At 40.7% G+C, this 16954-nt stretch overlaps 3 protein-coding genes across 5 annotated transcripts in view; 1 reads left to right on the forward strand and 2 right to left on the reverse strand.

Moving 5' to 3' along the window:
* LOC111339367 (D-glutamate cyclase, mitochondrial-like) overlaps window positions 1-15993 on the forward strand; it is a 28463-nt gene extending 12470 nt beyond the window's left edge. Inside the window, exons 3-5 of one of the 2 annotated variants that reach the window (XM_088725618.1) lie at window positions 12555-13259; window positions 13749-14041; window positions 14799-15993. In XM_088725618.1, coding sequence (XP_088581744.1) covers window positions 12555-13259; window positions 13749-14041; window positions 14799-14978 — 1178 coding nt within the window. In that variant the 3' untranslated portion in view covers window positions 14979-15993. The remainder of the gene's footprint in view (window positions 1-12554; window positions 13260-13748; window positions 14042-14798) is intronic. The other variant, XM_088725617.1, reaches the window with a different exon arrangement.
* LOC111339354 (uncharacterized) lies at window positions 6886-9220 on the reverse strand. Its single transcript, XM_022946001.2, has 2 exons — window positions 8441-9220; window positions 6886-8344 (listed from the first exon to the last, which is right to left on the reverse strand). The coding sequence occupies exon 2, from the start codon at window positions 8340-8342 to the stop codon at window positions 6993-6995; it is 1350 nt and encodes a 449-aa protein (XP_022801736.2). The 5' UTR covers window positions 8343-8344; window positions 8441-9220; the 3' UTR covers window positions 6886-6992.
* Window positions 9374-12824, reverse strand: LOC148729374 (uncharacterized). 2 transcript variants are annotated; one of them, XM_088725624.1, is made up of 2 exons: window positions 12687-12824; window positions 9374-11502 (listed from the first exon to the last, which is right to left on the reverse strand). In XM_088725624.1, the coding sequence occupies exon 2, from the start codon at window positions 11252-11254 to the stop codon at window positions 9815-9817; it is 1440 nt and encodes a 479-aa protein (XP_088581750.1). In that variant the 5' UTR covers window positions 11255-11502; window positions 12687-12824; the 3' UTR covers window positions 9374-9814. The 2 variants fall into 2 exon arrangements, with proteins under 2 accessions (XP_088581750.1, XP_088581751.1); XM_088725625.1 differs by lacking the exon at window positions 12687-12824 and adding an exon at window positions 11700-11872.
* Window positions 15994-16954: the final 961 nt, after the last annotated feature.

Raw genomic sequence — 16954 nt, forward strand, 5'->3', positions numbered from 1 at the left:
TCAAGTAGCCGTCACGTGAGTTACACGCATTGGGGATTTCGATGCAGGAGATTTTTTTTCTCTAATATGAAAAACAAAACAAAAAACCAAACGAATCCAACCTTTCTTGCTGAAAAACCTTTCTATTGTTTCTTTTTTGAAAATTTCATGATGTCAGATTGAGCATTGATTCAAATTTCAGCAAATTTGGACATTAACTTTTAAAATATCCCCTTTAGTGTGTTTGTACGCACAAAAGCGTCTGTTTTTATTTACCTTGATTCCCAAAATCTCATTAGTAGTTCAAGTTACTGTTTTGCCTTTCATTTCTTAAGATATCAGTTTGAAGAATTAGATATTAGATCAATTAACAATCCCCCAGATGAATAAGAGAAAAAAATCAGGGCTAAAAGCTACTCGTATACAGTGCCACCACGGTAGTATGGCTAAAGGACACTGACCTCACTGAGGGCAACGAACGATCATTTCAAATTCCCCAAACAGTGAGTAAAGAGTATTTGCGAACTGTTCCTTAAATGTTTTGGCTGATTCACATTAATTGGTGCAAACTCTGACCAAATTTCGCCGTTTTCATTGGTCTACTGTGAGTCACTTCCACTGATACGGTAGCCGGAGTCGCTGCTGGATTGATCTTGTACTTCGTTTACAGTCTGGTCGAGTGCTTGGAGTTTCATTTCAAGGAAGTCCTTTCTTTTTTGTAAGGGTTCCAATTCTGTGTTGAAATGGTGGAGGCATGCGAGCCGATAAGCATCGTCAGCTCTTTCTTTGGCTAGTTGGTATTGTCCAAGTCGAGTATATAGATCCGCTTGGGATTTATAGAATAGCATCAATGTAGCATTGGGTATGCTGTCCTTGAATTTGCAGATGTTTTCGAGGTGTTCTACGGCTTCTTTAATGTCACTGGGTGGAATTGGTTTTTCTTGAGCCAGTGCGAAGGTTGAACAGCTATCTAGGAATTTTGTTGCAAGTTTGTGGTGAGCGTACATTTGTCTTTTAATCTGAACTCTCAGGCGATGATCTTGTTTGCTGAAATAGATAGCTTTCGCAAAGTAATATTTTGCTTTTTCTCCTTCGGCGTCTCGCGCACGCGCATTTCTCTCTGCATTCGGTATTTGGCTCATGAGATCCAGCCAAACCGAGCCGTAGGTCTGGTAGAGCTCAGATAAGTCCTCTGGAGAGTGATAATTTTGCAGTAGACATTCGCTGCGTCGAAGATATTCCAAAATTAGGCCAAATTTTATGTTTCTGCGGTCTTTTTTCCTTCTCATGTGAGCCGCAAGTAAGTAGTAGGCTCTTGCCGTTATAATATTTGGATATAAAACTTGACTCTTAAGGTCAGATTGTATTACTGAAATAAGCTTTTTCTTAGCTAGTTTCCGGTGGCCTTTGTAAGAGAGGGGAGCTGCTTGCTCTATCTCCAAGATCAACAGCATGTCAACATTTTTTCTTTCTTCATAAAGGTGCATTGCCTTTGCGACGAGGCTGTCGTGTTCATCAAAGTTTCCGTTATCTTGGCAAACCTCGACTTGTTCCAGGAGTAACTCACATTGGGGATCCTTTCCGCTAAGGACTCCTTTTACATTGATTAGGGCCATTGGTAGTTCAACTCTTGCCATAATCGTTTCGCCAGAGTGAGCGTTTTCATTATTTTGTGCTTTGCGTACTCGGCAGTCCACTAGTCCAGTTGCTGTCTGGTTAAGGATTTTATCTGCTCCCTTTAGACCGCTGTCTGATATAACTTCGCCTTTGTTGAAAACCTGTTGTTGGCATTCGACTCTTGCTCCCTTCCGTCGCTTACAAGGATCGTTATAGTCGGTTTCTTTTTGACCATTCTCGCTCTGCAGCCTGTCTCTATCGCAGAAGAGATTACTGCTTACTTGTTCGGTGTTTAGCCGGCCGCATAGAACGACGCTGCAGTCTCCGATCGTTACATTCAAAGTGTTCATGTCCGTCTCAAATTTTGCTCGAGCGACAAGCGAAGCTTTAGGAAGAAACTTTGATGGCAAATCTTTTCCTTCGTGGGAGGATGGCTGTCCATGGTTTGTGAGCTCCTTAGAGCGATCTTCAGCGTTGCCAGATGTAAACGCCAGTTCTGTTTTGTTTCGTGGTTCGTCGTCGATGTAACTATGCCCGAAATGCTTTCCTGATTTCTTAGCAATTTCTATCGGGTGTAACTCAGCTACAGAGCTCGCGAGTTCCTCTTTCAAATGTTCAAAGATTGTTTTGATCTGTGTGCAGGAAAAGGTTTCGTGGAATTGTAGTCGACAAAGCAATTTTCATCAAAGGATCATGCGCAAAAAAGTCTTAATGGTTAATTATTCACGCGTGGTAGATGTAATTTACATGACAATAGGTTTATTGTATTCGAAAGGGAAACTCCCTTTTGCATGTGTTTGTTTTTTCTTCCTTCCTATATATTCCCCGGTAGCTTTATTCGGCTGTTGTGATCCGCTAAGTGAAGCCCAAATCTTCTTGTAGAATTACTCGTTGAGAAAGTTTCTTCGAGAGAATCCAAAGAATAATTTTTAAATAGAGTCATGTTTCTTTGTTATTAAAGCATGACAATCACATTTTTCAACGTCTTTTTTCTTTAAGGTGACGAATGACATATTTATTCATAATACGCTCAAAGTCTGATATTTGCATATAAATTCTATCCAATAGGTTTACGTTCCTGTTAGGGGAAGTCTCTTGATATTAGGGACCTTAAGGAAACCACGACGGCGACGGCAACGGCAGCGAGGACGTGGAAGAACAAAAGATCTAATCGAGAGAATAATAGCTCAGCACGTGCGTTTTAAAACTTAGTACATTTCTTAGCCGTCCATTGCAAGACAACGACGTACAATCACCAAAATTCGCGTCGTCTGCGAACCGAAACTGCGACGGCAAATTATTCAATTTCTATTTCGAAGTGAACGCTACTTTTATACGTTATGTTGAGGTTGAGGTGTGGCGCCTCATGAGACGATAAAGACATGCAGCCATTTTCGAAATTCTAATTAAAATTAGAAATTCATTTTTTAATCGACGTCTTCCTTGGCGTCGCCGTCCTGACTGCTTATGGTCCCTCTTTTATTCGTAGCGACGCTTCCAGAGGATAGCACTCCAAACATTCTGGAGGTAACCTTCAACACCAGGTAATTATCTCACTCCGTTTGTGCAGCAAAAACGGCTAGCTGTTGTACTAATGCAACGTGATGTATTGACCCTGGCGACTGTAAGCCACTACTAACGTCTGCCAACCGCGTAGGCGACAAGATAGAGGCTTAATATTTCCATCGTCTACTGTCGTTTTCTGGCAAAATTCGTCGCGTGAGGCAGCAGGTATTACATCATTACATCACTTGTACTTGCCTTCGCTGTAGAACGAGATCCTTTAACTTCTGTTGAATGAATGATGAACTATTTTACCAATTAACAATTTATATCAGTTGTTTCAGGAGATTGAATGACGTGATATGTTGATTTTAGCTGTTGTCGACTTAGATGAACGTTTGAGCTAAATAAAAGGGTTTCCCACTATTCAGGAATCGAGGAATCATCACGTATTCATTTACCTGCGGTGTTAGAGAGAAGGCGAAGAAACCGACTCTTGGGATAGAAACGAAATGGCTAGAATGATTGGTTTGGAGGTAATAATGTGGAGAAGTAAAGTAAAGCTTTATTCACACAGAGTAGCCCATTCAGCTCTTAGGCTGGTATCCATAGGGGCCCTGTTTCTTAAAATAATTTACATCAAGATTTTCAACTATATATATATAAATATATATAGATAGCTCTCGCTTGGCTTTGCCTTTTGGCTACCTTGCGATTGAGCACTTTACACTGGGGTTGCCATGCACTTAGCCTTCGGGCGAAGCTCATCATTTTAGTTGTGATTTGAGCACTCTCGCATGGCAACATGCCTACACTTGGTCCCACAAGTGTAGCGCCCAGGCAATGGTTTATTCCAGAGCTTGGCCCAGTGTATGCACTGCACTGATGAGGCCCAGGTCTCGCATGGTAAGTGTTGCTTCATACTCTTGTAGTTTGAAGTTGGTTCTGGTGTTTTTCGAGGTCTGAGTTGGATAAGTGAGTACCTGCCGGGAGGGAAAACTTGCGACTTTTTCCTCCCTGGCAGTGGTTGTTTTCTTTGGTTCCGTTTTGGTCGCCCATCCCTTTTTTTGGATTTCTCGGTCGATCTGAACTTGCTTTCCTTTTTGCTTTTTCTCTGTTTCGGTCACCCATCCCTCTGACTTGTCTTTGGGTTGGGTCCGAGTTTCAGCATGGTCGTGTCCTTTAATAGGACCATCGACGTTGACTGTCAGGGGCTCCCTGAGGAGGTACTTTTCTCGGAAGCGGTTGGTTTGTTGCTGGGTTTTTTTGACCGTGAGTCTGACCATCGGGTGGCTGCGGTGCAGGCATGTCCTGGCCGTGTTGCGAGAGTCACTTTTGCTGAGAACGGCGATGCTGCTAAGTTATTTTTTGAGGAGCTAGGTGTCATCAAGTTGGGTGATGTAGAGTGTAGGGTGGTTAAACCCCCTCCTCCTCCTCCCCAGCTTACTACTGTTGTAGTCTCTTGGTTTCCCTTTGAGGGATCAAACGACGCCATCAGCACAGCTTTGTCTGCATATGGTACGGTCAAATCTGTTCGCAATCAGGTTTGGCCCGGAAGGCCTTCAGTGTCCACCGGGTCACGCATTGTCCAAATGGTTATTAGGAATGTCATTTCACCGTTTATTTCTATCCGTGGCGTCCGCTGTAAAATTTGGTATAGGGGGCAACCCCTCCAGTGTACTACTTGTCATAAAGTTGGTCATAAGTCGGCGGAGTGTCCCCTTAGGGGCAAATGCTTCCGATGCCGTCAAGGTGGACATCTAGCTAGGAACTGTCAGACGACCGTGGGTGCTCAACCTGCTGTAGACACATCAGTAGAGATGGACATACCCTCGTCTGTAGCTCAAGAAAATGATGTGACAGCTGAGACAATTGCTCCCGTCCCTAATGACGTTGTTGCTGAGTCTGAAGAGTGCGACTATAACCTTGAGGCCAGCGAGGACCGTTTTCCAACCTGCACATCGGTTGATCAAGTACCATCAGACAATGTCTCCCGTAAACGCGCTGCTCCCCAGACTTCTCCGGTTTCAAGAGGAACTGTAAAGAAGCCTGCTACAACGGATACAACCCAGTCGATTTCCGTACCAGTCGCTAATAAGATAACCGTGCCACCCTCCGTTACGTCGGTCATTTCTTCCAAGTCCAGAAGTGAAATTCTCGAATTGCTATCCACACCTCCTGGCCTTTCAGGGGATAGAGTAGACCTCCTACGGTTAACATCACACCTTCAAGTTCCTCCTGGTTCAATTGCCTTTGTTCTCAACCCGCAAAATGGTCCTCCTAGACATGTGCTAAAGTACACTCCGAAGAAATAGTTTAATATTAGTTTAAAAATTTAAAACCTAAAAATGAAAACTAAAAAGTAGTTTAAGTTATTTAAGTTATCGAGTGTGTGTGTTCAATTTTTGGTGTGAGTGTGTTAATTTTTGTTGAGGTGGGGTTCGATTCCCCAGCGAGTTTGGTGTCTGGTGACCCTCGTTTCTGGTGGACCCCAACCCTAAGGCATTGCACGCAAGCCATGGGTGGGATTAGTCCTGTTGGTCGGCGGGCATTGCACACGCCCTTCATCGGGGGCCCGGCCGTCCACCTTAAACATAAAAAAACTGACGAGACCCACATAGGTCGAAACAGTGTGCACCCTGTCTGCAGTAATATATATATATACAAAGTGTGACTTGATTTTCGTAGAACAGTGCTCAATACATAGAAGTAGAGCGAAGTATGTATTGTGCTTTACTTTACTTTACTTCTCCACAGTATTACCTCCAAACCAATCATTCTAGCCATTTCGTTTCTATCCCAAGAGTGGGTTTCTTCGCCTTCTCTCTAACACCGCAGGTAAATGAGTACATGATGATTCCTCGATTATATATTGTCTTTTTCCTCCCACAATGTATGTATATATATATATATCCATTGACGACTATATAAATATATATATATATATATTTATATAGTCGTCAATGGAACTCTCAGGCCAACAAAGGTGCACCGCGCCAGGAGAATCAATAAAGATTCGCAGTCCAAACCTCACAGCCAACACGAACGTAGAAAGTTTAAGAAATTGCGAGGATGGACAACTTCTGACGTAAAAAATATAAAAAAATTTTAAATAAAAAATGTTTCGGTCAGAGACCTTCAGTTATTTATAAACTTTATTAGCACCAGTTCATTAGTCGTTATCTGTAATTACGTAATCATTAGCACTTCGATCCTATTTAATGCTCTTCTTTTATTTCAAAAGTTGTAAATAACCGAAGAAGGTCTGACCGAAACGTTTTTTAGTAAAGTTTTTTATATTTTTTACGTCAGAAGTTGTCCATCCTCGCAATTTTTTAAACTAACTAACTCTCTCTCTCTCTCTCTCTCTCTCTCTCTCTCTCTCTCTCTCTCTCTCTCTCTCTCTCTCTCTCTCTCTCTCTCTATATATATATATATATATATATATATATATATAGAATTTTAAAACTACAATTACAGCCTAAGACTACAAAGTCAAAACACAATTAAGGCCTAAAATAGTAGATAAAATATGAAAATTAAGATAAAGAGAAATGTCTTGATCGGCGGCAGAACGTTTAAATGTTTTCACTCTTCACAATGTTTAAAGGGAGGTTATTAAATATTTCTGCGTCAGTAAAAAGAAAGGTCCTTTTCCCAAAATTTTGTTTTACTTTTGGTAGGGATAGCCTCATACTTTGCCTTGTGGAATAGTTGTGAATATTCGAAAAAGGAAAAAGAGAGAAAATGAAGAAATATCACTGCGAAGGACATTTTGTTCCCAAATATTTTGAGCATTTCTTATTTATTTATTTATTTATTTTGCGGCGTTAACCTCCAGTACGATATGTCCTGCTTTTTGCATCGACTTTTTTTTTCTATGTTGCCAAGCTCTATTCACTACAACAGGTTTCGCTACTATACTGCTCGGGTTCTCTGGATACAAATTGCTTGAATTTTTCAAGATTATCGTCAAGAAACTTGATACGTCGTTGCAGAGGGTCCAATTCAGTGTTAAAATTATTGGAGGAAGCTAGAATAAAAGCCTCCTCAGCCGTCTCCTTTGCAAGTTGGAGAGATCCTTGGCGATAAAACTGATCTGATCGTGTTTTCAAGAGCTGTATCCTTGTGCCCATGGGGACACTGTCCCCAAGGTTTTGCTGTATGAAATTGAGGTGTTCTTCAGCTTTTTTTATGTCACTTGAGGGAATGGCTTTCGCTTGGGTCCGCACAGCTGTTGAAACGCAGTCGAGGAGTAATGTTGCAAGATTGAGACGAATGTGCCTTTGCCTTTTGACTTGAACCCTAAGTCGGTGATCTTCTTGGCTGTAAGAGATAGCTTGCTCAAAATAGTACCTCGCATTTTCTCGGGCGGTTGTTCTTGCTGGCGCATTCCGCTGGTCATCCGGTATCAGGCTCATGCGATCTAGCCAAAGGCGACCGTACTTTTGATAGAGTTCAGCCCAATCCTCTGGCGAATCGTGGTTTTGCAACAAAAACTCGCTACGTTTAAGGTATTCAAAGAGCCGTGGTAACTTCACGGGCTTCCTTTTTCTTATGTCAGCCACATATAAAAAGTAGGCTCTTGCCATCAGAATGTTCGAATTTAGTGCGTGACACGTTTTGTTTTTGTCTGATTGTATGAGTGAAGTAAACATAGACTTGCTCTTTTTGGACTCTTTCTGATACGAAAAGGCCACTCCTCGCTCTATTTTTAAGGCCAGCTCCATGTCTGGTTTATTTCCGGTGGCACAGAGTTGAAGCAACGATATGGCTAAGTACTCGTGTTCTCTAAATTTTCCATTGTCCTGCAAAATCTCAAGTTTTTCCATGATTCTCTCGCATTGTGGTCCGTTGAGGTACCCTTGCTTCTTGATCAAGGGCATCGGTCGTTCAAGACTGGACAAAATAATTCCAAATGAGTCTGTTGTTCTGCTATGGGCTTGTTCTTCGATGGAAAGCTTTTCTCGGTCACAGCAACGATCGTTGCTTACTTGTTTTGTGCCTGACTGACCGATCAATACGGCACGGAAGCTTGAGACCATCAACTTTAAAGTATTTGCTGGATCGTCAGATCTTGTTTCAACGACAGTCGAGGCTGAATCATTAAAGGGAAACCAAGATAACGAGCCACTCAAGTCGTTGCAAGTTTCCTGATCATGGTTTGTACGCTCTTCTGAAATTTCTCTAGCGGCGCTAGAAACGCCATCGCTAACCGGCGTATTTCTTGCATGGTTGTCCATGTCTGTTCAAGAGTAAAAGTTCCTTGTTTTTTAGCGTTGTATTCTCAGACTGGTTATTTTGAACTAGTGTAATTCAAGTGCGGACTGAAATTACCTACCCCCGGAAGGCACTGAGATGTTTCTTCGAAGACAATGAATCCTCTGTTTCAGTGTTTTTGCGTGTTTTCTTTACCTTTTTATATATTCCTCAATAGCTCTGTAGGGCTGTTGTGATCCGCTTATTGAAACCCAAAGATTCTTGTAGATTTACAAGGAAGTTCTAGAGTGAATTTTGAATAGAGCCGTGTTTTCTTTGTTATCAAAGCATAACATCATATTGGCCTACGTTTTTTAATTTCGAGAGACGGATGACGTATGTATTCATTTTACCTGTAAATCTGATATTTGCATATAAATTCTAACCAATAATTTAACGTTCCTGTAGGGGGAAGTCCCTTGATAATTTTATCCATTACTACGTATTACGTCAGTTATCAACGGCGGAGCTCGCAGAGGGTAGCACTATTAGGGAAAATAGCAATCTCTCACGACAAGGAAACTAATGTATGTCCATCCGTTTAACGTTTCTCAGCAGATAACACTGCCAGAGTGTTTAAGTTCTTTGATAGGAACCAGCTTGAATTTTGTAAGCATCTTGCTCAGATTTCCAATCATGTCAGCCAGAGGGTTTAATTCTGATTGATATAAATCAAGGAAAGCCAGACTTAAGCCTTCTCGGCTGTTTCTATAATCGGCTGGCGAAATCGCTGATGATGAAACTGCTGTGATCGGTATTTTAAGGGCTGTATCCTTGTATGCTGTGTTATATATTGCTCATCTTTTGAGGCATTCAAACGATGTCATTGTTGACTTGACCCCAAGCATTTTGAAACGGAAATGCAAATTTCAGTGTCATGATTATATCATAGCCTCACACTTGTTCCGCCTTGTCAAATAAATTACAGTATCGCCAATCATTGTGATCCAAATTGTATGGTTAGGAAAACAAACGAACTGATGAATAGAGTAAATAATGGGAAAAAAGGCAAAAGAATGATAAAAACAAATACGTCTTCCTCTCTTCTGTGATTTCCACGCTATAGTGTGTCACAGACTTGGAATATACAACATATTTTTCAGTCTTATATGATTTTATACCTGGTAATTCATCCGAAATGGTCAGCACAGCTATAACTCTGTAAATTTTTGAACGTTCCAACTTAGGATTAATTTGGATAGGTTCAAACTATTTAAAAAATTAACGAATAATAGCTTGACCATAGTTAGCTTGACTGAGTATTGCCCAATTACAACTGACTGTAATTAATACGTAAGAGGACTACATGCGGTCCAATTTTGGAAATGATTGGATTCAAACATTTCTATGATAGCCAAATTTTGACAGTCCCTAGAATTTTTTCCATCCAATTTTTTTCCAAATTGGACTGCGTTTAGTACTATTACAAATACTAATTAATCTATCTATTTAATGTTTACTCAGTGCTGCTAGAGCAGGTTTTAGTACTTTCATCTTCTATTTCCGCGATAATAACTACTTTCGCTTTGTCAAGTTTTTCGTCAAGAAACTGGATCCTTTCTTGAAGAGTTTCTAGTTCAGTTTTAAATCCATGCAAAGTAGCGAGCTGAAGTGCCTCCTTGGCCCTTTCTATGGCTAGTTGATATAACCTCTGACGATAGAATTGATCAGATCGAGTTTTTAGGAGCTGTACCTGTGTTCCCACGGGTACAGTCTCACCAAGTACATACTGAACGAAATCAAGGTGCTCTTTGGCTTCCTTAATATCCCTGGTTGTGATTTCTTTTTCTTGGGTTCGTGCGGCATTTGAACTGCAATCTAGCAGTAATGCTGCCAATTTAAGATGAAAATACGTTTGTTTTTTTATCTGAACTCTCGGTCGTTGATCTCTTTTGCAGAAAGAGACCGCTTGCTCATAGTAATATTTTGCCTTTTCCCGAGCGGACTTTCGTGCTTGCGCATTTCTCAGGTCATCTGGGATAATGCTCATATACTTCAACCAAACAGATCCGTAGTTGTAATACAGCTCGGCCCAGTCTTCTGGCGAATCGTGATTTTGCAGAAGAAACTCGCTACGTTGAAGGAATGCAAGGAGTGGGGGTAACTTCACAGACTTTCTACTTCTGTAGTCAGCTACAAGTAAGAAATAGGCTCTTGCCGTTAAAATATTAGGATTCGTCACAGAACAATTTTGCTTTTTCTCTGACTTTATGACCGAGGTAAACATACATTTGCTGACTTTAAATTCTTTTTGGTACGAACAGGCCACTCCTCGCTCCATTTTTAAGGCTAACTCCATGTCAGGATTTTTCCCACCCTCAAAACGTTGAATATACGCAGTAACAAGGCGCTCATGTTCAGCAAACTTTCCCTCGTCCTGCAGAAGCTCGAGTTGTTTCAGGATGCTCTCGCACTGGTTTCCGTTAAGATATCCTTGTTTTTCGATCAAAGGCAAAGGTGGTTCAACCCTGCCAATTATAGTATCGGGCGACTCAGTCTGTGTATCATGTTGCATTTCCCCAAAAGTTTGAAATTGGCAAGCCACCAATTCCTTCGGTCGCTTGTGTTGGTCAAGAAGGCTGCCATTTACCTTTGAAACAGAGTCTGCTTGTACCTCACCCTCGTTAGCACGTTTTCTCTCCTGTTTATGCAAAATGCACTCCCAGTTAAACAACTCCTGTTTGGAGTGTGAATGTTGGACTATGACCAGACTCTTATTTTCGATCCTTAAATTCAAATTTCTTGGCTCTGTGGCCATGTCAGCGATTGGATTCTCAGAATATGTGTTTGCACCGTTACCACCCTCACATCTTCTTTGTTCCAGTTCCATCGGTAGTATTCCAACGGTTTCGTTCGGTGAACGCTGCTCTGTAGAATGCGTCTTATTACTGCTCATCGTGAACAGACCTTTCCTCCTGCTCTTCCGTTGGTAATGCCTCGCAGTATCTTTCGTTATACCAAATATAACGCCATGCTTTTTGTGACTTTTTGACAGAAGATCGTGTATTCAAAATGTAACTTTGACTGAGATGTTTACAATAACAGACTGGTTTAAATTTAAGCCAATATTTTTTCTTTAGTCTCGTCGACAGAAGAAGTCCTCGTCAGATTTAAGTGGTGTTTTCCACGAAGCCACGTAGTAAGCTGAAACAGAAAATCGCCAATGTTTTCGTCAGAGTAGAGAACAGACCGAGTTAGAGGCATTCTTTGCCATTTCGGTAACAATATGCAGGTAGCAGAAATAATAAAATATTCATGATTCCGAGCAAGTAATACACGTACGCTTGCCAGCTCGAAAGGGAAAGACGCGATAACATCGCGCTAATATTAGTAGTTGCTACCTCTATGCAAATTATCCCTTCTCGAATTACTGTTTTCCCAGAAAAATTGCTATAGAGTGATCTTCAGATCCGAAACGTCGAAATGACACCTTTAAATGAGAAATCGTTGTTCGTCATCTGAACAGATTATGCAAATTTACATTCATCAACAGACGCTATCAGTCTTATTATTCGCATTGAACACGCGTCACGCACGTGATAGAGTATCAAAACTTGTCTGGTGAGAGCGGTACTTTTCACGGTAATCTTGTTTCCCCTCTGCTCTTTACATCCCTATTTGATAACGTTGTCATGAGTGCAACCGCTGGAAAACGTCCATTCGATAAACCAAATTTAAGAATATTGCGATCGTCGGAAGAGATTCTGTCACCTTTGAGGTGCAGGGAAATAAGATTTATAGAGTGATATCTTCAACCATCGCTTTAAGGGCCTCCAGAATTGTTGAAATGTTATCCAATTTTCTGAATTAAAGGAACATGGTTTTTTTCCTAGTTTTACTCTTTAAGGAGCTAGAAAAAATTGACATTAAAGTTTGGAGACATTTTAAACATGTAAAGTAAATTTTGCAAATTTTCAGAAGTAAATTTAGAGACAATCGCACGATTTTGAGCGCGCATAATACAGCTTCTCGGAATTGCATGATTTCATGGACGTCACATTGAACTCCCTGGCTCATAATCGGCACTAGTTGGTAATAAAGCGCTGAGGAGTAGATCTCACGAGTTAAACTTTTTGCCTTGTCAGGAAACAAAATAGGACCTAAAATCTAACTTGGTTTCTACACAAAGCTTGCGTGATATACAGCAGTTTTTAATTTAGTAAGTTAATCTAATCATTTCACTCTTTCTCTCACAGAGTTACCACTGACCTTTACTGACGGTATGGAGCAGTTGATCGTATGCGATACGACCGTAGAGAAATTCATGAAGAGATACCCGTTCGTTCAGTCGGATATTAAGTCACGAGTAGTAACATTAAAAGACAAACCTTTCATTGCTTCTTTGGTTTCTGAAAGCGCACTCATCAGACTCCGTGGTGTCGAGAGAGAGGTTCAAGACGACATTGGAGAAAGGGGCATCGCTAGACTTCACATTGCTGACGAGCTCCTGCGGGCTGCACTCGTTTTGTCTCATTCGTCGTCTGTAGGAATACATTTCGGTTTCCCTTGCAATACCAGTGAGGATTTTCCAGATGAAACGGACGGTCCTCCTGGGGCAGTTGCACTTGGTATAGCTCTGAAAGCCCTTGGAAAGGAGGTGACATTTATCGCAAGTTACTATCACGTCAAACTAGTACAGATACTTGTTCAAACATTTTTGGGAAACGGAGCTTCTGTGGTTGAGTTCACGCCACAGCGGACGCATGACTCCGGAGAAATGAGAGCAGCTGCCCAAAAGTTGCTGTTTCACAATCCAGCGACTCAAACGAGTCCAAAGTTTGACGCTCTGGTTGCTATAGAAGCGGTTGGCAGGACAGAAGAGGGTCGTTACATGACCATGAAAGCAAGGGACTTGTCCGACATTTGTAAAGTCAGTCCAGTGGACGAAGTTTTCATTCAAGGTAGCTATAATTATTAGTGAATGGAAAGTGTATTTACTAACTATGTCTCAGTATGTTCAGTCATGTGCCTTTATTGCCAGTTTTTTGGTGGAGCCTTTTCGTTTTGAGTCTTTGAGACATTTAGGACATTGTAATGACTTTTATGCTAATATCTTAATTCCATTTCCCCGACGGGTAAATGCTAATTTTCTGGAGAATCGTCAATTGCCAAAATTAACAAAAGAAGTTAGTCTATTGTAATAATATTCTTTGTCTTGATATTCTCTTGTCCGTCAATCGGTCGATTTTGAAGAATTTATCCGATGCCATTTGCCTCGATACGCTGTTACCAACAAATGACAAAAACTATTTTGACGTGAGGACTTCTCTCTGAACAATTTTTTTCACTCATTTACGATAAAATCTCCAGTACCGAAAATGGAATTTGGAGACTTCTCCAAATTCCATATCCGGTACTCCATTTCTCTGGACTTGGTTCCTCTCTTTCAGCTCAAAAATCAGGAAAAATTTCCACAATAGGAATTGGTGATGGTGGCAATGAGATCGGAATGGGAAAGGTCCACCAAAGAGTCGTCGATGGCATCACAAATGGACGACACATAGCTACTACAGTTGCCACCGACCATTTGATCACCTCGGGTGTTTCCAATTGGGGTGGGTCGGCGTTGGTAGCAGCTCTGGCCATCTTAAATCAGTGCCCAGTGCATTCACTGTTCGTCAGACGGGGAATTGTGCCTGATACACCTGTTCTTACCGAAGAAGTCTTAAACACGGTGGAAATGGTATTGCTTTTAAAGAAGTATTTTTTTTTGCGGACTAAATTGACCCTCGACATTAGCTAACTCTACAATAATTTTGGGACCCAGTCATCAGAAGCGCAATGGTATAACAAAAACACTTTAAAACATTTTAAAAATAGCTCAGTACGAGAGAAAAAGATATGGGAAGAAAATTATAATATATTTTGGGCTTCCTGGGTGCTTTATACATGTACACCACCCAAGACTTCGTCCACTTTGAGAAACTTGACCGGCTCGGTAGTTTCAGGAAAAGTAGTCAGTATTTAGTTACCCAATCATTCTAAGCAACATATGGCAATCTGCGGTCTTTCCTTACACTTAGGCAGCACGGAAAGTCGTAAAACTCTTGAACAAAAGCTCATCTTTCAAACCGGCAGTCTAAATCCCACAGGTATCAACGAACGCTTTTCATTCCATTAATTTATTCGTGTTTTTCTCGTTGCCATGTTCCCACCAATCACGTAGCTCCATTTTCTGCCTTTAAAAGCACACACAACCCACAATTCCTCTATTCGCTCCGACGAAGGGGTAACGCTCGAAACGTCAGCTTCTATAACCGTAACGGTGGCCACTTTACCATTTCAACTTTGTTGATATATTCAAAGTATTCAGTTAACTTGCCTCCTTTTTAAGTCCACCAACTCAGTTACTGAATTTCATGAAGAAGATAAAAGGTTCTATCCGGGACCTGCAACATCTTCGAAGCGAAGGAAATTTTGACTTTCTTTTTTTCTTAAAGGAAGAAGACATACTGAAATGTGTCGTTGGGCTAGGGGTATGCGATGGTATATTACAAAGGAGAGAGGTGTCGGTAGATGGTCAACCATTCCATCCCGTCCACAAAGAAAAATTACAAAGACTCCTAACTTTAGCCACTTTACCAATGAGGATTACCGAAGAAGACGCAGTGATACGATGAAGTGTTCCCTCCTGACTTTCTTTCTGTGCTCGTTGCATCGCATGAAAAGACAGACTATCACAATTTTAAAAGTGGGTTCCAAGTACAATGTCAGTGATTTGCATGATTCAACCTCGTCAAATCGTTTCAAAGGCTTCCTATGAAAGAAACCTTATAATGCCATTGTGATTGATCTAGCTCATATTTAGGCCTCTAGAGAGGGTCAAAGAGTAACACTAATGGCTTTGAGCATAAAAATCATTGCGAGCTTTTTTTCTTATTTTGCAATTTTCACAAATACTTCTTAGCCAGGGTCTTTTTGCAGGAAATGTAATCCATACAATTTACGAGGAGTTCTAACGTGTTACATTCTTTTATACAATGATACAGTTGATTCGCAATTTGTAAATTCTAAATTTTACAAAACCTCCGGGGCCCAATTGTATTAAGGGTGGGTAATGCCATCCAACTGATATATCGCTATCCAGCGGATAAGTGATAGCTAAACGTGCTGCGCTATCCACCGAATAAAAATTTCTTCACTGGATAGGATTATCTAACCCTCGAACAACCGCGGCCTGATTAATTAAAATATGCTTGAGTCATCCTTCCTAATTAAGCAATGCATTTCTGACCAGCGTTTTCAAAGCCTGTGATAACTCGAACCAACTTCCTTCCTTCCCAAAAGGTTTGAAAATCGTGATTTCATATATTTCAAGTAGGGAGCGTTCCTAGTCATCGGAGTGTTACATTAAGGAACACGGAACATGTTGGCAGGCCTTTCCGAGAACGGCGTGTTCCCCAATATCTTAACGACTTTCTTTTGCGCTAGGACATAACTTTCTGAAATGACTGTCTAAATAAGTTTCATTGTGAGCCTAGCTTGGTTTATTACTACTACCGTTGTTTCCTGCTCTGTGTTTGCATTTATGCTTTCTTAGGAAAGGGGGATATTGTATGTACGCATTGCGCACCTGGAGTGAAGTGCGCAAGTCATAAGTACACGAGGCAAGGAATAAAGTTGCGTTTGCTTAAACGTCCTGAGTTATTGATTCTGCTACAATAGTCTTTGGTGTGTGTGTTCTTTAGAGAGATCTTTAACGGGGCTGGATGCCATTTCCGTCCTGCTTTGTGGTTAGTCAACGGTGTTATTTTGACGGCTCTGCTACTCTGATTTCGGGGCTTGTTCTCTTGCCAGGCTGTTTCTTTCAGCTCACTAGTTCCAATTTTGAGAATCTTAAATATTGCATTAATTTAAGCGCTGGTGAAAGGTTTTTGGAGTTGTGACCGACAAAATATCAATGAAATCTTCACCGACGGAATCCAGGTATAATATTCACTGGTATAATATTCACGCATTTTATCAGCAATTCGAGCCTTTTAAAACAATATTCATCTCAAATTCAAAAGGGGAAGTCCCTTTACATATAGGGTCTCTACGCGTTTGTAAATATTTTGGATATCCTAAAGAGCAACTGACTAAATTATTCGATCTCTTAATTATGTCCTGTTTTTATGTGGAATTGAGATTTGGGGAGCGGCATATAAAGGTAAATACCTTGATCGCATTGACAGGTTTTTCAAGCGAGCGTTTAGGTTTGGTTACACCAACAACCTGTATGTAATACCTGAAGTTATAAGAACCGAGAGAGTAAGGTATGGAAAATTATCACAGATACTCCTTCCCACCCCCTTTATCAACTATTACCTCCTAAGAAGCAGAGATTTTTTCAAAACAGGGGACATGATTTTATTTTACCTGCTGTTAAAACAGAACGTTTTAAGAGGTCCTTTATTAATAGGTGTCTTTTTAATTTTATTTAATCGTACTTGATCTTAATGAATTGTTTTGTAAAGTCACATGTATGCTGTGACTACCTAAATGAATGAAAGAAGACTCTTATTATTATTATTACTATTATTATTATTATTATTATTATTATTATTATTTAAATTTCCGTCTAAGAGTCGTCAAGTGAGTCATCAGGCATGCCGGG

Source organism: Stylophora pistillata, chromosome 6 (genome assembly GCF_964205215.1).
Source record: "Stylophora pistillata chromosome 6, jaStyPist1.2, whole genome shotgun sequence".
Classification (NCBI taxonomy): domain Eukaryota; kingdom Metazoa; phylum Cnidaria; class Anthozoa; order Scleractinia; family Pocilloporidae; genus Stylophora; species Stylophora pistillata.

Bases quoted from the DNA above. Each gene is read 5' to 3' on its own strand.
- LOC148729374 (XM_088725624.1), bottom strand. From the start codon at position 11,254: ATGAGCAGTAATAAGACGCATTCTACAGAGCAGCGTTCACCGAACGAA.
- LOC111339354 (XM_022946001.2), bottom strand. From the start codon at position 8,342: ATGGACAACCATGCAAGAAATACGCCGGTTAGCGATGGCGTTTCTAGC.